Here is a 20,106-nt window from a genome sequence, read left to right as displayed (position 1 = left end):
AAATTGTTATAAAAAAAAAGACCTCGCGGTAGTTACCTGTTGTTTTGGCGACGACTTGTTGTAAAGCGATTTAAAAGCGGGATGATGCGGGAGAATTACTGACTGGCTGGTACGTATAAACGCACGGATCGAATGAGAAAGAGAGATGGACGCCGTTCGCCAGTCCATTTTGTTGATTGTGTTTGGTGTCCTCGAGTGTGGTGTGAAAGGTGTGCTGTAGATAATGATGCGTTGAGTTGTTGTGTGTAGTATGGGATGAAAAGATGATGCGTTGAGTGTGGTGTGTGTAGTGTGGGAAGAAAGGATGTTATGTGAAGTATGGTGTATATGTGTGGGGTGTAGTGCTATTATTTTAGGAGGGGGTCAGGTGCTCATTTAGCCACGCTATGTAAACTGACGTTGAGCAACACCAAAGGTCCGTCAGGATTGTCAAGGACCTATCCGAGCCGTTCGATACCAAACGAGGTTTCAGACAAGGCGACTCCCTATCGTGCAACTTCTTCAACCTGCTTCTGGAGAAAATAGTTCGAGCTGCAGAGCTAAATTGAGAAAGAACCATCTTCTATAAGAGTATTCAGTTGCTGGCGTATGCCGATGAGGTTGATATTATCGGTCTCAGCACCGCGCCGCTAGTTCTGCTTTCTCCAGACTGGACAAGGAAGCATAGCAATTGGGTCTGGAGTGAACGAGGGCAAGACGAAATATCTCCTGTCGTCAAACAAACAGTCGCACTCGCGACTTGGCTCTCACGTCACAGTAATAACTTTGAAGTCATGGATAATTTCGTCTATCTTGGAACTTATTTAATCATCACCAAAAATGTCAGTCTGGAAATCCAACGCAGGATAACTCTTACCAATAGATGCTACTTCGGACTCAATAGGCAATTGAGAAGTAAAATCCTCTCTCGACGAACAAAAACCAAACTCTATAAGTCGCTCATAACTCAAGTCCTTTGAAGGGAGCAGAGGTTTGGACGATGACAACAACTGATGAGTCGACTTTGCGAGTTTTCGAGAGAAAAGTTCTGCGAAAGATTTATAATCTTTGCGCGTTGGCCACGGCGAATATCGCAATAGATGGAACGATGATATGTATGAGATACATATATAACGACATTGACATAGTTCAGCGAATTAAAAGACAGCGACTACTGTGGCTAGGTCATGTTGTCCGAATGGACGAAAACACTCCAGCTCTGAAAGTATTCGACGCTGTACCCGCCGGGGAAAGCAGAGGAAGAGGAGACCTCCACTCCGTTGAAAAGACTAGGTGGAGAAGGAGCTGGCTACGCTTGGAATATCCAATTGGCGTAGAGAAAAGAAGAAACGAGTCGAGTGCTGTTGTTAACTCGGCTATAATCGCGTAAGCAGTGTCTACGAAATTAAAGAAGAATAAGAAATTAATATATCGTAACTGTTACCCATTCAAACAGCTTAGCGACTCAAGCAGTTCTAGTAATTTTAATATTAATAAACAATATTGATTTTAAGCAAGTAATTTAGTACAGTTTAACTTTTTTTCTTTTTAAAATGTCCAAAAACAGCTAGATCTAAACTTTCTAGAAATAGTTATAGCGCGATAATAACAAAAGCAAAATTTTTTTGGATGCGCCAGGGCACAGGCAAGACGTTTCTTGCAAATTTAATACTTACTAAAATATGACAATCCGAGAAGATAGCGTTAGCAATAGAATGCACCATAAGCCATAAAGCACTTATAGAGGCCGTGGATAGAACACTAAAAGACCTTAGAAACTCCTTTACCCTCATGAGCCCAGAAGAACAGTTAGTCACAAAACAAACCTTTATGTTGGGGTGCCGCACGATTTGACGCAAAAAAACCTTCTGGACCGAATTAACGCCTGTGGTATGCTGCTGAAACGGAACGAACTTGACCCATTTTTGAAGCGAGTGGTGACTGGCGATGAAAAATGGATCACCTATGACAAAATCGAGCGAAAACGGTCGTGCTCGAAGGCCAGTGAATCGTCTCAAACAAGACCAAGTGGCCAAGACGATATTGACGGCCAGGGAGGTTTTGCTGCTTGTTTGGTGAGATTGGAAAGGAATCATGTACTATGAACTGCTCCCATATGGCCCAACGCTTCATTCTACCATCTACTGCGAAAAACTTCAACACTTGAAGTAGGCGATCGACCCGAAGCGTCCAGAATTGGATAACGGGAAGGGAGTAGTCTTCCACCAGGATAACACCAGACCACACACTTCATTGATGTCTCGTCAGAAGCTACGGGAGCTCTGATGGGAGGTTTTATCGCATCCACCATATAGCCCGGATATAGCGCCAAGTGATTACCTCCTGTTCCTGTCCATGGCGAACGTCCTTGTTGGTGTAAAGCTGAACTCAAAAGAGGTTTGTGAAAAGTGGCTGCCCCAGCAACTAAGGAGGGGCGCTTCTACGAAGGAGGTATTCTGAAGTTGCCGTCTAGATGGAAAGAGATTAACGAACGAAACGGCGCATATTTGAACTAAATCCGATTACTGTAAGACTTTTTATAAAGCTTTGAATAAAAAGCAAAAAGGCGGAAGTAAGATATTTGCCAACTTGAAATTAAGTATATGGGGGCTAAAAGAAGTATTGGTCCGATTCAATCAATTTTTAAAATACAGACATACCATGAGAAGAGAAGGATTATCCTTCAATTTCAGTTATATATCACATAATGACCTACATTTTATATCAACTATATGTAGGTACCCAGGTCTAAATATTCGGTACCTAGGGGCTAAACAGTTTTTATTGGATTTCAAAAATTTTTGGTCATAAAATGGCACACACCAAAGACATTGTTCGCGAAAAGTTTTATCTCGTTATGCTATACAGGAAGCAGGTACAGGAAAATGAACGAATTTAAAATTATGTCGTATGGAAGTAGGCGTCGTTGTTGTCCAATTTCATTCATTTTCACAATGCGACATTCAGCTGTAAAGGTAATGCCACATACCAAATTTTGTCGAAATCGGTCAATCGGGTCCCTAGATATGGGATTTCCCCGAAAAAAAGACGGTGCTGCGCCCATCGTCCAATTTTCACAAAGGCTCCCATAAAGCTCTGTCATACTATCTCGGTGATAAAATTTAATGGCTTTGGCGAATTTAGTTATTGATTTATTGCGCTTCTAATAGTTTTGAACTGTATCTTTATATGGTGAGGGAACGCGGCTTTCATCCGATTTCACTCATTTTCACACTATCGGTAGAAGTTCTTAAAATATTTGTACTCAGCAAATATAAAACTTTTAAAAGGGCCCCGCCCACAAAATCAAATTAAAAAAAATGGTGATAAAAGGTACCCCTTGCTACTGCTCTGTGCTCCGTGCCAAATTACAGTTTTCTATCTTAATTTTTTTATGATAAGTTATGGCATTTTATATGTTTGCGGTTAGCTTTATGGGCGTAGAAGAGGCCCGATTACGCTTATCTTCGAACTCGAAATTTCTTTGTACTAAGACTCACATACCAAGTTTCATCAAGATATCTAAATTTTTACTCAAGTAACAGCTTGCACGGATGGACGGACGGGCAGACATACAGTCAACCGGATTTCAACTTTTCTTGTCATCCTCATAATTTATATGCTTGTATAACCCTATATCAATCCCGTTTACTTTTGGGTGATACGTACAACCGTTAGATGAACAAAACTATAATCCTCAGTAGCAACTGGTTACGAGAGTATAAAAAATATACTTTCATGTTCGAATTTCCTTAATTTTTAGTGTGTGTACAAAATTATAACTTTTGAAATTATTATTACATACCAGTGTGATGTTAGTAAGCTAATTTTTTGAATACTCCTACACTCCGATATTAGATTTTTTATTTTAAATTTGTAATGATTTAATCCGGGGTGTTGTGGAATCTGATAGTTGTCGGAATCAGAATTGAAACCGATCTTCATAAAAAGCAGTAGGTGCCATGAATTCATTGGTTTGATATTCGAATCAGAATTTGTTTCGGTTTTGGGTGTCACGGAAACCAATTTTATCGGTTTTGCTGTCAGAAACAAAGCAAGAAGATAGTCGCACATAGATAAATGTAAGTTAAGAAATCAAGTTATTTTATTGTTACGAAATAATTTATTTTTATTTTTATAAGAGAATAATAAGTCTAGTAAGAATAAAACTCGAAATGTCTTAGCTATTAAGTTTTGAAAAAAATGCAGATATTTAAGGGGAGAGCCTGGTTTAGGGGCTTAAAAACATTGATTTTTGTGAGTTTCTTTGAGGGAGGAGGGAAATAAATAATTGATTAAAGCAAAATGTCTAGTATTTATTGTTATATAGTTAACACTAGATATATCTCGATTGAAGTATACCTATTTATATCAAACCAAATTACTGTTCTTAAAAAGGAAGTGTTTAATGGGGTTTCCAGTCTTTATTTACTTTTAAATACATAGTATACATATATACATTAATATAGACTTTATAAAAATAATTCTTTATTTATAATTAGAAAAGTCATGATATCATTATATCGAAATTGATATCGAAAAAAAATATTACACGTAGTAGGAATTTTAAATTGAAATACCGAAAACAGTCATTTTGACTAGTGTTAAGCAATATCCGTAAATTTTTTTGATAAGAAATCTTTTACGTTTTGCCTTTGGGAAGCAATTGTCAGATGCTTCTCGCATGTGCATAAGACAGACGGCGGGCTGAATGCAAGTCGGGATTTCTATCGGAAACAAAAAATTCAAAGAGATTCCTATTATTAAATAACTTATGTTCAAATTAAATTATTAAAATTTCAAAAAAAAGGAAAAGTTCTGATTTTTTTTAATTTGAAAAAAGTGGTTTTGGACTAAAAAATTTTACTTTAAATATTAGTTTTTTTTTAGTTTAAATAGAAGACAATTTAATGCAAAAGATAATAAACTTTGCCCCAATTCCATATAACGTTCAGCTTTTTTTCTATCCTGCCCCGCCAATTAAGATAAATCATAAAAATGAAAAACCGGGGGGGGGGGAAATATTCTTAGATAATTTTTAAAGAGATTTAAGCAAAAAATAAGTTAAATTTGTTGAAGCTTCTAAATCAGGCTCCTGCCTTAAAGAAGATTTAGAAAACGTAATAAACGTAATTTAACACGAAAATGTGTCTTTATTCATTCGCTAATTGTTATCTCTTAAAATCTTTCTTTAATTGAGAACTAATTAAAAACTTTCATAGGATTGCTTCCAAATGTATTCATTTGCAAGTTTTGTCACATTAGTAACCAGCGGATTCGAATATTGGTATTGCGTATGTTCGAAAAGACAAAAATCCAATCAGATTCTGTGACGCCATTGAAAATCAGAATTTTTTTGCAATTCTGACAGCTAAGCAATTCTGTCATGGATTCCACAATATGTTATTTTCACTCTAATTGCATCCAAAAAATAAACTTGTTAATGTTGTACAGTTTTCATATGGAATGGAATGATTGTACCGTTTTTTCGAAATAATTTGCATATTTTCAATATTACTGCCTTAATTTTTTTTTTAATAAACCGTTTTCAACAACAAATTTAGCTTGTCGAAATCCTACAAAAGCCATCTTGTCATACATTTTGTTTTTAATAATTAAATTCCGCAGAGCAAGGACTTTTTATTACTTTAATATTTGGCTTGCCAATATTACCTGTAAATGTACTTATAATCGCGCTGTCTCTTTTTACAACAGGAAATTAAAATTATCCAAACTTTTATGTTTCGTTATACTAATAATAGAGTCTGAAACTATGTACCAGAGTGCAGAGTATTTTTTCGCAATCTATTTGGTTTTCTATTATTTTGATTGAGCCTTTGGGACCGATTGCGGTCAAAATCTTATACATATATATATTTTTTTAAGGAAGGACTTAAATTTCATTCGTCTAGTCTTAGGAAAATACACGTGTGGGGTTTATAGCCACTCATTTGTATGTTACCTTCGTTTTAAAAATAAAATGCGGATATGGGGGCTTAATGTTCTGTTAAACATTTTATAACGTGCAGTTGACATCAACGTCGTCACTTGCGCACAGCTACGCGTTCTGTGTTCTTGTCGTCATCTCTCGTTGACATTTTCTGATGCGTAATATATTATTGGAAAGTTCTTGCGAAAAAAGTGTTTCTGTTTCGATCAAACCCTTGCATTGTTTTCGACCTCGAAATTTGTCTAAATTTTTTAGCAGCCAGTATTTAAATCCCTTTCTATTTTAGACAATATATTTAATATTTTATTTTTTGTATGTTATTTATTTATATTACGCACTATTTATTTATATTACACACAAATGTATTTGTATTTCGGCATCAATTGAATTTTTCAACGTTGCAATACCTAAAATATTTTTGAAAATAAAAAGTGAGGTATTGAACAGGTTAATAAAAGACTATCCATAGGGATTTTGACAGAAAAATATGAAGTTTCCAGATCAACAATATTAACATGTTCTAAACAAGTGGAAAATAGCGTTGATCCCGAATGCAAAAGAAAAACACAAAATCAGTTGTAATTTTGAAAAAAATAAACGCTTCTTAAAATATGCAGGTCTAAGAATTATCCTATCAGTGACCCAATAATTCAAGTAAAAGCTTAATTATTGGCCACTGAGTTACAAATTGAGATCTTTAAACCAAGCAATGGGTGGTCAGCAGTGGCGTAACTATAGGTGGCAAGTCGGCAAACTGCGACGGACCTCCCACCCGAAGGGGCCCCCAGTCAGAGGAAATCTCAATTCCCAACATTTATTATTACACATACACATTACTTAAGTAAAAAAAAGTTTTGTCTTTAATTTATTTGTTACCTTCTTAGTTGCATACGCAACTAAAAAAAATATACCTAGGTATTAAACTTTCAATGCATTAGCAAAAAAAAATTTAACCCAGTTTTAGAAAGAATGGTCAAAATCCAATTACTCGTAATAGTTTTGGAAACATGTGTGGACAAACATACCTCAAAAATGTGTATATTGGTTTACGTTTATATTCACTGGGCATGTCTCAGGGTGTCTCGCTGAGACTAGGTATACTGGCGGCATTAAAATCAGTGTTGCCGTTTTAGCGCTTTTTTTTCTCAATACAATGCGCTAAAAACATTTTTCGGAATCTAGTAGAAAATTGTAAAAATTATTGACGATCGTAAATTTAAGCCTATAAGTTAATTGCCAGAGCCGTAAAACGTTAGGAAAATAACGAGCTGGAAATTCCCCAAAGGATTTAGTATTCCCCGACCACAATGTTATTGATGCGTTTAATATTTTGTCTCTTTTTTACATTAAAGTGTTATGTTATGACTGTCTCTGATTTTACTAACAGAGTTCAATTATAATGATACGTCATCAGTTGAAAGTTCTTAAGAAAAATTGCCACACTTTTATGTTGCCTGAACACGAAGAAAATGACTAAAACTGTAAAAAAAAGAAACGGCATCTGGTGAAGGCACACCAACCGCACCCGAACGTAATGATGACCAGAAAGACATTCAGTTATTTAATTTAGTTGATTTTGATAAATGTAATAATGGTTAAATAAATTCACATAAAAACACATCTTCTCTTATTGCCATTAAAAATTCACAGCTAAAATTTAGCGCAATTTTGAAATGAGTTTGGTGTATTTTTTTCTATCTCAAACGGCAACACTGCTTAAAATTTATGTTGGTATTACTTGCTGATGCTTGGGGAATCCCCGATACGAGTTTGTATATATGAAAGACTCCACTATTGTATTACGCAAGAACTCACCAAGAAATTAGCAGTTTATTGTTGTAAGAATTGGTTGTCTGTTGCAAGTGAAGATATATTTAATTAGTTAATTGTAAAAATAGGTTGACAATGTCTACTCTATAATATATACTATTACAATTATTTAAATTTTTAATCTACCCATAAAATTAATCATTTTTGTACATCGTCGGTAGGTATCGGTAGTAAAGTTTGAAATCACAAGTTACGAAATTATTATTTAAAATAATGATTCTCTTCGTAAAAACCAAAACTATTTCGGTACCTATGTTCATCTTTCTTTCAAAACTTACAAAATTTGACACTTGAATTGAACTTTGAACAATCGGTGGACTTTCGTTATAAACATTTTTACGGTCGCTTTTTTTGGCATTTGTTAGCAATTAAGTAGATTTTTCAATAAATAAAAACTATAGTATAATTACAAACTTTTTGCGGTTTTGTTCTAAAAAGTATCAGAGTGGAAGCGAAAACCGAAAGGAGTCTGAAGAACAAAATAAAAAGTTACCTAAAATAAGTCAGTACTTTAATAATCAAGATAGTATACAAGAAGAATCAAATGAAGAGCGCGACGGAAAGGCAGAAAATTATGACATAAGTGGCAATATCGCAGGGCCCGATAACAGTGAATATTTAGATTCAGAGCAACCACAACCAGGTACGAGAAAATCTTTAAATTAATCATGTTTGGGCATAGAAAAATTAAAATCTTTACCGCATGTTACTGATAAAGGTAACTTTAAAGAACATAATGATCAAGTAAAACGGTTTGTGATCGAAAACGGACACAGTAAACCAAAAGGCCCCTTTTTAAGGGATAGTAACAATAGATCTTTTGTAGATAAATATTATTACACTGTTTCTAAATCTGGCGTAAAGTTAATGGCTGTCCTATTCTCTATTGCTTCAAAAAGCATATTGTGAACCATGTTGGTTATTCGCAAATAGGGCATATAAAAATATACAAAATATTTGGATGGAAGGCTATGATGATTGGAAACTGATAACACATCTTGATGAATACAACAATGAAAGTGAATTTTCGAAAATCATTTCTGTTTTTGATGCTATCCGGTGGTGAGTTTCTTCCTGGCATGAATTAGACACACCCGTGATAAGAAAATACTTTCAACGTGCCGGATTTCCTTCCCACGATTTTTGGAAAGGCCACCACAAGAAAATGTGAACAATGAATGTTTGATAAATCACAACTATCCTAAATAAATTATAAATAAATTAGTCCCGTCCATAATAACAGGTGGGTGATCCCCACGAAACTATTTTTAAAAACGTGGTAGAGGAAGTAAAACACATCTTCCAAGGAACTTCTGGAAATGGAAGTGATGAACTGAAAACTAGAATCTTCCCACTGCAAAGGAGGCTTTTTCAAACATTAATAAAGTCACTATTATCAACCAATTTTTCTGCCGGAGTTTTTTAATTTAAACACGAAATTGGAACAAAATAAATTATAAGTTTTTGAAATTAAAACAAACTGTTATTTTTTATGTTTTTTTATTATTTATTGAATTCAATGTAAGTTTTTTATTCAGTCCTTAAATAAAGTAAAAAAAATTAAAAAAGAATAATCTCTTCATAACACGGACACTCGCGTAACTTAGATAAAAGTGCTGAACCGCAGATGTGCAGCTTAGAAAGGTTTTACTGGAATTTGATATGAACCCAAATACTTTGGCTTCAATTTAGTGAATATTGATTAGCGGCTTTGTGTCTAAGATTGTATGTGTATATGTATTTATTTTCAGTTTGTATCTTTAATATTTGTTCTTTTGTTTGATAATCATATCTTCAGCTGTAATTACATGTGAGACTCTGTCTGTGAATTTGTACCACTTCGTCGGATCATTCTTAATAATTAATAAGAAAAAACGTTCACTTCGACTGCACCGAAATTAATATACTCTACACAGGTGCAGTTCTTTTAGTAACTATGTGTTCAGTTTGTATGGAACAATAACTCATACCAAATTTCGCGAATACATACATATATATCGTCCAATGAGGAAGTTCCCCATGCAAACATTTGATTCCGATCATTCAGTTTCTATAGCAGCTATATTCTATTGTTATTATATTACATTGTTATTATATTATTATATTATCTTGTCACTGTGTTTACGAAATTTGGTATTATTTTCTAATTTATTATCTTGATCTGAACAATTTCTTCTTATATTACATTATTATCTTAGAAAATAACCTGTGCCAACTTTTGTGAAGATAAATTGTCAAACTTGAAAGTTTTCCATACAAGAACTTCATTCCGATCGTTCAGTTTATATGGCAGTGGTCCGATATCGACAGTTCCGACAAATGAACAGCTTCTTGACGAGAAAATTACGTTTGCAAAATTTCAAAACGATATCTTAAAAATTGAGGGACTAGTTCGTATATATACAGACAGACATACGGACATGACTAAATCGACTCAGCTCAACATATTGGTCATTTATATACTAGTATATACTTTATAGGATCTCCAACGCTTCCTTCTGGGTGTTACAAACTTCGTGGCAAACTGTATATTAAGTTCAGGCTATACCTTGTTCAGTCGCTCTATTCAATAGTCAAATACGACAAGAGGCATGCCAGTGTTTTAACATATATAATGTTTTCATACTCACAATAACGCCGAAGATCGTCAGTCGTAAAAGCTTCTGCGATTATGTGGATTGGATTTCCGAATGTTTCGGCTGATAGCAGTGACAATATACGAGTTGTTGTTGGGTATTTTGTGAACGAATCAATTACGATGAATATAGATACTGAATTCTAAAGTTTATTACTTGACTCTAAGAGTCCAAGATAATCTACGTTATAGGTGTAAAAGGAATTCGCTCTTTCTGAAATGGATGTTGTTTAAATGAGTTAAGCCTACCCCCTACTCTACCCGGGAAAAACTGGCGCACCCTAAGGAAATATTGCACAATACACCACATCTGATCATCCATCATAATACAACACCAACACAACTCACCACACCAGTACCCCTAACCACTTATCAAAAAGGATGGACAACATAATAGCAGACTCAATTCGTTCGACACACTGCACACATCAACATTCGCACGTCAACCTTCGATCATCAACACAATTGGCTTACACACTACGCTGCGTTAACATCTCTTCGCCGATCCTGAGTTCGTTAATTCGAGTCGTCAGTAATCCAGAGCGCTACATCAAGATCAATACATGCTTAACCACCGGGCTACATTCGAATCAACACCATCTCCTGTTGCTTCATCTGGGCGCTGTCTCGCATTGATTCATATTGTACATTTATCTCACATTTTATGGTAAAAATTAATTGATCAATTAAAACCATTTTAAATATAAATTACATTTGCGTTCTGTTTTTAATAAATTGTTAGAGACTGAAAAGGCAACTAGTGGATGTACACTTAAATATGGTCCTCCGAGCCTTACCGAAAGGCACCTTCGGGTTTTTCTAAATAAAAACGTATTAAAATAATTAAGAAATATAATATTTAATCGTATTTTAAACAACCGCGGTGACAAAAAAATAAAATAAAACAAAACAAAGTGCTGTGACACAACATATAAAAAAGAACAAAGTGAAGCTATAAAATTAAACAAGCAAACAGTTCCAACAAACAAAACCAAAAAACAACACACAAACCGGACGCGAACAAAAAAAAACACAAAATATAATTGCGGCGTTCACAACCTGTCTTAAAGCATCGTAAAGTCATAACATTTTAAATTTTTACATTAGTTTAAATAAAAATTAGGGTTTTCACATGTCTCCTAAAGTTATAAATTATAACGATTCGAAAACATAGTATTGAGAATTGTAAATGTGTAAACTTATTTTTGTTTGTAATCCAACAACAAATTTTTTTTAAACAAGTGTAAAAATTTAAAATTTTACGACTTTACGATTTAAGACAGGTTGTGAATACCCCAAATATAAACAACAAACACAACAGATTCAACTCACTGGGAGACTCGGAGGAACAAAATTGGCGGGAGAAATATGCATACAAGTGAAGAAACGTTTAATTCCGCTTAAGAACTAAAGGTTGCAATTACTTATACTTATACTCTAGACCTATAGTATGTTTGCCGCTGCAACGGGTATGGAGTTTTCTGACGCTGCGCTTAATACAGGTTGCCACTACACGTGTCGCACTCTCAACGATTTAGTGGTGTCACATTATGTATATTGCTTTGTATCCTATCATATTAATGCATCATATGATAATTTTTAACGTATGGGGTGCTAACTAGTTCTCCTTGAAATTCAAACGTCCTCGTTTGAATCTTTATATTTATTATATTGAAAATTTGGTTGAGTCTTTTTATTGCCAGTTGTGACAGAACATTCTTCTCGAAAATTAAGGCGATGACTATTAAAATGACGATTAGAGTGATGCTGGTTCCTTTTCTGACTCCGTTTGCGGCTTCTAACAGACTTACTTCTTTTGTATTGTTGAAGTTTAGCTGTTTTAGCATCTCCAACGAAAGGAATTCTTCTATATTGAGTGGTGCTGATGACGGTTGTAGGATTGCTGGTAGTGGTTTACTTGCTGTTCTTTCTTCGTTATAGAACTTTTTTCCGTTGATACGAGTAACAATGGTTACGTTGGTATACAAAAGGAGGTCCCGTTTAAAAATGTAGATTCGTTGTTTGTTGAAATTTTTCCGTTGTATTTACTTAGTAGTATTATTCCAGGCCCCATTTCCTCTATAGTTGAGATATACTGGTTGTTGACCTCCGTGCAAATTGGCAAACGACTTTTTAATTATTTATACAAGTATTATTACTTAATCTACTACATTATTGCTTAAGCATATTTGTAGGGAATTTTATTTTTTACAATAATTTTCTATTCCATAAATTCCCTTTTCGCAGTTTAAATTGTATTGAAATTGAGTTTACAATTTTGATTAACTACGGTTGGGAGGCTCAAAATATAAATTATAATTTTGCCATTAGTTGCAATTTTTACTTCGGAAAATCCGAGTGCTTCGTCTAAATTTTCATATGGAATATTGTCATTGTCTATTACTTCTTTCACACCATTTATTTCTTCATTTGATAAAATAAAATAATTTATTATGTTGGCTTTTGCCCAACGTATTGCGTATACAATATTTAAAATTTCTTCCTTAATTATTTCTAATTGGTATTTTAGCTGTAAAAATGCTTCAATTTCTAAACTTATTTCATTTTGTATGGTTTTAATTATGTTATTTGTAATATTTGTTATCTCGCTAATTTTGCCCATTGTAAGTTTGTTAATTAATACATGATTATTTTTATTTTGTAAGACATTATTTATTTTATTTGAAATTATTTCGTAGTCTTCATGGTCTGGGCTTCCTGCAATCCATTTCCATGCGCTATCCAGGAAATTTATTGGTCTGTTTGTTTTTGTTTTTTTTTTTGATTGTCAAGTTGGGATCTTATCTATGTTAAGTAAAGGGGTAGTTAGGAGTTTTGCGGAGAGTTTCAGTTTTAATAGTCGCTTCTATGTGGTCAAGTGCCTAAATACATTTTTCTATGTCAATTTCATGCATTATCCCAAATGTTCCTGTTTGCAGTCTAGCCGTTCCCTTTTTTATTGTTATCAATTGGAAGTTTGAGTAGTCGAGGATCTGTACCAGGGATAATGGGATGCCCAACTTATTCCAGTGTGAGAGCGCTTCAAAATAAGCATTCTTTATAACATTTTCGATTATGGCCAGATCGCACCAAATAAGAATTTTTGGACATTTTAAATTAACATACAAAACATTTATTACGATTGCAAAATATTATATATTGGACTTTTAATATATGGCGAAACTACTTAATTCCTCTTTTATGATTTTATGGTATATTAAAATAAMTGACTTTCGATATTTCAATACTTAATAAGGTGAATTAAGCCTGTTAGTTCTAAATTAATAAATGTTTTTAACCATTTGTAATAGAAAATTAATTCTATTATGCATCAAAATACAAAACGTTTCATGATATATATTTAAATTTCGCATTTTCTTYGATTTCCATTATTTTAAATTTTTATTAGCGATCTTGAACGGCGGCAATAAATTTCTCCGTCCACATATATTTTTGGTATAATTTCAATCTGGCCATTCCAGTCATTCCAATTGCAAAACGTCAAAACCTACTCAATCCAGTCAACTGTCAAAGTTCRGTAGGTTTTGACGTTTAGCAATTGCTCTCTCACTTCCAGTGAGAGAGGAGTTGGGGATCTCATTATCTCTGGTCTGTAAATCCGCTAGGCATAGCGGTAGTAATATTCTGAAAAATAATGTCAGTATATATTTAGTTACGTATTCTACCTTTGTCAATTATTTGTCTTTTTTCAATTAACACGATACTATTTCTTTCTTCCTTAACTATTTCCTTACTGTAGGGTTTACTTAACTTAGTTCCTAATCTCCAAATTTTCTTAAGAAATATTATTTGTCCTGGCAGATATGATTTTATTTCATTCTTATTTCTATTGTGATATTTGATATCCTTCCTGTGTTTCTCAGCTAATTTTTCTAAGTTGCTTTTTCCAGTTTTTTCAATGTCCTCGGGGGTAAATGTAACATCATGGAAAATGAGGTCTACTGGTCTCTTAAGTGTAGTGGAATGAACTGAATGATTATACTCAGATACTGCTCTTTCTAAAAGTTCTTCAAAATTCCTGTGTCCAACGTTTTCTTTTATTCAGCGGATTATTTCGATTAATGTAGAGTGGAACCTTTCCACTTGTCCGTATGGAGGAGTAGTGTAAACTTATATTCCCAACTCGTCTTTTATCATAAATTTTAAAGAGGCTGAGTTTAAAAATGGATCATTGTCGATCACTATTAATTTTGGTACTTCTAACAAAAATATATAATATCTCTTAAAAGTTTACTGACGTCTTCTATTGCTCTGCTATTTAGGCTTTTTGTTACTGCATATGTTTTAAATTTATCTAAAGCTGTCATAACTATTTTTCCCTCTGTTAAAAATATATCGATATGAACTATGTGTCCTGGATATGTTGGTAATGGAGTTTCTGCAATTTTCGGTTGATTGGGATGTGTCTCGTACTTATTTTTTTTACAAGCGGTGCAGTTGGCTATTATTCCTTTTATTTTATTTAACATACCGGAAAAATATTTTGTTTTGAGAATTTGTGTTTTATTTTCAGTGGCATTCCTATGTGCTCTTAAGTGTTCTTTTAATATGATGCTCTCCTGTTCTTGCTCGTTACTAACATCTTCATCTAATTTTTGGGTATATCGGCTTTTAATGTTACTGAAATGAATAGGATAGCTATTTTGCATCATACCCATTACCCTTTCCTCTGTATGAATTCAATTTATAACAGATGGGTTAAGGTATCGTTTCGTGTAAGAATTCAATAACTGTTCGTTGTACTCTGGTTCTGTAATTATATGTCTGGTGGAAAAATTATTTTAAATTAATTTATTTTTAATTTAAATATTTCGTCAATGTTGAAAAAAATTTGGTTTTTAAAAACATTAATTGGAACTTCTGTACAAGGTATTAAATTATGACTTGAGCGTTCATCGCTATGAATCGTAGTGAATTTATTTATATTGGTAGTCTTCAAAGTGCGTCTGCAACTACATTTATTTTACCAGGTTTGTAAATTTCTATTTTTTTCGAGTTCCGTTTGGAGACATGATCGGCTTCTCATCTTAGTAGTGCGTGATGGTTTAGCTACTTTTGCGTAATCCTGGAAATACCTAGGAAGGATCTTAATTCATTGAGAGTTTGTGGAACTGGAAATTTAGCTACCGCTTCTACTTTTTCGTGGTTGGTTTTTATCTCATTTGAACTGATTACATATCCTAAAAATTCTACTTCTTCTTTAGCAAATGTACATTTGTCTAATTGGATTTTCATGTTTGTTAAGGTTTGAAATACTAATTCTGTATTTTTAAAACGTTCATCTTGTTTTTGAAAACTATTATTACATCATCGATGTAAACTTAGCATCTTACTCCTATATGTTGGCAAAGGATATCGTCTAGTGCTCTTTGGAATGCGGCTGGAGCATTTTTTAGACCGAAGGGTAAGCGGAGGAATTCATATTTTCCGCTGTTAACGGAAAATGCGGTTTTTTCAATATCTGACTCGCGAAGTTGAATCTGATGGAACCCAATTTTTAAGTCAATGACAGTAAATAATTTATTATTTTCCAGATTTGCGAGGACTTCATTAATTTTTGGTATAGGATACTTCATTAATAATAGTATAGGGATCGTAACTTAATTGAGTATACGATAATCTACGACCATTCGATCCTTTTTTTCGCCAGAGGCATCTGATTTTTTGTTAACTATCTATATTGGGGAGTTATACGGAGATTTCGATCTCCTTATTATTCCGTTATCTAGGAGTTCTTCAATTTGGCGTTCGATTTCGTATTTTAATTCCATGGGATACGGGTATGGCTTGGAGTAGACAGGGGTTCGCGTGTGTTCCCGGATTTAACCTTTTGCGCGAGTGGTGTAGGTGAGTTTTTTCAGGCTCGGAAAAAAGGTTTGGCCATTTATCAATAATATTATTAATTTTGTTGTCGTAATGAGAGATGTGCAATATTGATTGCCGCATTATTCACTTCGTGTGTTAACATTATTCGTTGTGTTAACATTATATTTATACTTTGACAACTTGTCATTAAATTTTTGTCGGTATGAATAATTGCTTTTAGTTCTTTAAATGAGTCGTTGCCTACTATGCCGTAGAGTTGGTAATATGAAAAGTTTTATTTCCCCACTGTTGGTCCAAAAATGTCGACCCACGGTGTGGTGGGTAATTCAATTGTCCCTGCAACTAATTTTACTGTAAAGGCTTTTCGTTTAGAATTGGGTTCCTAATCCTAGTTGATTGAATGAAATTCTTATTTGATCCAATATCAATAAGAAAACCTATTGTTTCTCCGCGCCTTGTTCTAAATCCGTAATAAGGCAGCGAAGACGGCACTAATCTAAAAAATTAATAGTATCGGGCTCATTTTTACCTGCATTATCGTTGCTATCGTAGGAGTTGTCATCATATATCCCGTTCGAGTCTACTTCTACTGCATTAGTAAACAAAATTTCCTTTTATTTTTCTTGGAGGGTGAGTCAGTGGTGCGGAAATCGGACGTTTGAGTGGTCGATTGTATTGGGCCTAATCTTGTAATTAATCTGTCTTGATGCCGTGATTGGTTTACTTCCATCGGGGTCGATGGATTAGGTGGTAAGCTCGGTATGTTTTTAAAGGAGGTATTTTCTCTAGTAATATGGAGGTTGTTCGGCTAATTGTTGAACCTCGGCATGAACCTTGATTATTTTGCATACAGTTGGGAGAGTGTTGGGGATATCGGTTTGATTAACGACCGAATGCATGTTGGTCGAAATTTCGTCTAGGGGAATGGGAATATGTTAATTCGGTGGTGGCTGAATATTAGCTTTGTGTGTATTATGCGTTTTCGTTTTAACAACAGCCTCGGATGAGAGACGATACTTTTGATGACGACCATGGCAAACGTAATAAGGACTACGAATTGAGGGCATGCTCCTGGAATGTCCGGTCCCTTAATTGGGAAGGTGCCGCTGCCCAGCTGGTTGACGTCCTCGTAAAAATAAAGGCTGACATCACCGCCGTCCAAGAAATGCGATGGACGGGACAAGGACAGAGACGAGTTGGTCCTTGTGGCATTTACTACAGTGGCCATATAAAGGACCGCAAGTTTGGTGTGGGATCCGTCGCCGAGTACTATCACTTACTCCGGTGAATGAACGTCTAGCCACCATCCGCATCAAAGCGAGGTTCTTCAACATATCGCTGATTTGCGCCCACCCCCGATGGAAGAGAATGACGATGTGACCAAAGATGCCTTTTATGAGTGCTTGGADMGCACTTATGAGAGCTGCCCCCGCCACGATGTCAAAATCGTGCTTGGCGACTTTAACGCCAGGGTGGGCTAAGAACGTATCTTTGGGACTACGGTCGGTAAATTCAGCCTCCACGAGGAAACATCCCCAAATGGGTTGAGGCTGATCGACTTCACAGGGGCCCGATATATGGTTATCTGTAGTACTAGATTCCAGCATAAGAAGATACATCAAGCTACCTGGCTGTCTCCGAATCGAAAAACCATCAACCAGATCGATCATGTTGTGATAGACGGAAGGCACGTCTCCAGTGTTTTAGATGTGCGCGCGCTCCGACTCGGACCACTATCTTGTTGCAGCCAATACTCGCACACGCCTATGTACAGTACAAAACGCACGCCATCAAACACAAGGAAGGTTCGACGTCGAGAAGCTGCAATCACAACAGACAGCCGAACGATTTTCTACTCGGCTTGCACTGATGCTCTCTGAGAACACTCGTCAACAACTCGGTATGAGGGAACTGTGGGACGGCATTTCAAACTCCTTACGTACAGCTGCAACCGAAACCATTGGTTTTCGGGAAGTACAAAAKAACAGCTGGTACGATGAAGAGTGCCGTGTCGCAGCGAAGAGAAAACCGATGGACTGCCGGCCGAGCTATTGAAACACGACGGCGAAGAACTGTAAGGAGCATGCATCGGCTTCTTTGTAGAATATGGCCAGACGAAAGCATGCCCGACGATTGGAATTTAAGTGTGCTCTGTCTATTCCACAAAATGGGAGACCCCCAATCTGCGCCAACAACCGTGGGATAAGTCATTCATCGCATTAGAGGTTATATCGAGTGTATTGTGTGAAAGATTAAAACCCACTGTCAATAAACTGATTAGACCTTATCAATGGGCCTTAGACCTGCCAAAATCAACAACCGAGCAGATATTCACCATGCGCAAAATCTTGTAAAATGCCCGAGGAAATAGGATCGACACATACCAGTCTACGTCGATTTTAAAGCTTTTTGATAGTAGGAAAAGAAGCTGGCTCTATGCTGCTATGTCTGAATTTGGTATCTCCGCAAAACTGATACGACTGTGTAAACAGACGTTGAGCAATACCAAAAGCTCCAAGTTCGGGAATGACTTCCCCGAGCCGTTCGATACTAAACAAGGCTTCAGACAAGGCGACATCCTATGGTGCGACTTCTTCCATCTGTTGCTGGAGAAATAATTCGAACTGCAGAACTAAATAGATACCATCTTCTATAGGAGTGTACAACTGCTGGCGTACGCCGATGATATCGATGCCATTGGACTCAGCAACCGCGAGAAGCAAATGGTGGTGGTGAACGAGGGCAAGACGAGGGCAAGACGAAATATCTGTCATCAAACATACAGTTGTCGTACTCTCGCCTTGGCTCCTACTTCACTGTTGACAGTTATAACTATGAAATCATAGATAATTACGTCTATCTTGGAACCAGAATTAACATCGACAACAGTGTAAGCCTCGAAATCCAACGCAGAATAACTCTCAGAATAACTCTTGCTTAAAGTCCTTCGCTGAATGAACAAAAACCAAACTCTATAAGTCACTCATTATTCCTGTCTTGCTACATGGTATGGTGCAGAGGCATGAACGGTGACAACATCTGAAGTTGTTGATTAAATTTTTTGAATTCCCACGACAGCCGATTCTACGTACCGGAATTGACTCGAATTTCATCCGACTAAGGGCTGTTTTTTCGGCGATCTAACCCCGTTTGGATCGGTGAGTATTAATTTGTGTTTGTCTTCATTGCAGCAACGCCTTGCAGCAGGGTTGCTCCGTCTCCTCCTGACTCGTGCTGGCATTGAGCCCGACCCGGGCCCGGAGGAATTTTTCTGCTTAAGACTCATAGGGAGTGGGCCACGCGTTACGTGACCCTATGTTGACTACGCAATACTGCGACGCTTGGTTCCTCGCACAGTCTGTTCCGTGTGTCAGACCGCCAAACGTCGGTTCGTTACATCAGTCAAGTGCAATTCCTGCACTAGCTGGTGTCACTTCCCGGCGTGCTCCGAGAGTCTGCCCCCGCAACACACAACAGTGGTGTCGCCAACCAACAACCCAATGCGACAAACACCCCTGCGGGTTCTGCAGCTGCAACAAATACTACCCACACCCCCTCACTCTCACTCCCAGGATAACCCATGGGCACCCGCGATAAATCCGGCTACTTCAAATTAACTAAATCATGAATCGGGAGCGCGTATCGATAGTGAGCGAGCGATACCAAGAAACCAAGCTGAACAGCCGCTCAGATCTTCTGAGTTGTGACGGTTTCAACGTGATACGTAAAGATCGCGAGCGAGATAATGGTGGTGGTCTAGCCTTCATATTGCACAACACCGTGCAGTATCGTATAATCGATGAAGATAACGACCCCAGGGATACTACCCTAGAATGTCAGGGTATACCTATCCGGTCAGGCGTTG

At 36.1% G+C, this 20,106-nt stretch overlaps 1 protein-coding gene across 1 annotated transcript in view; it reads right to left on the bottom strand.

Moving 5' to 3' along the window:
* Window positions 1-14,747: 14,747 nt before the first annotated feature.
* The window catches only part of LOC108973983, an 89,100-nt gene continuing 83,741 nt past the window's right edge, over window positions 14,748-20,106 (bottom strand). Inside the window, exon 3 of the mRNA XM_018941557.1 lies at window positions 14,748-15,179. Coding sequence (XP_018797102.1) covers window positions 15,114-15,179 — 66 coding nt within the window. The 3' untranslated portion in view covers window positions 14,748-15,113. The remainder of the gene's footprint in view (window positions 15,180-20,106) is intronic.

This window comes from Bactrocera latifrons, unplaced genomic scaffold (genome assembly GCF_001853355.1).
Source record: "Bactrocera latifrons isolate USDA-ARS-PBARC rearing strain unplaced genomic scaffold, ASM185335v1 scaffold_514, whole genome shotgun sequence".
NCBI classification, from domain to species: Eukaryota; Metazoa; Arthropoda; class Insecta; order Diptera; family Tephritidae; genus Bactrocera; species Bactrocera latifrons.
The sequence above is the reverse complement of the archived record's forward strand: the minus strand, read 5'-3'. Positions and strand labels throughout refer to the sequence as shown.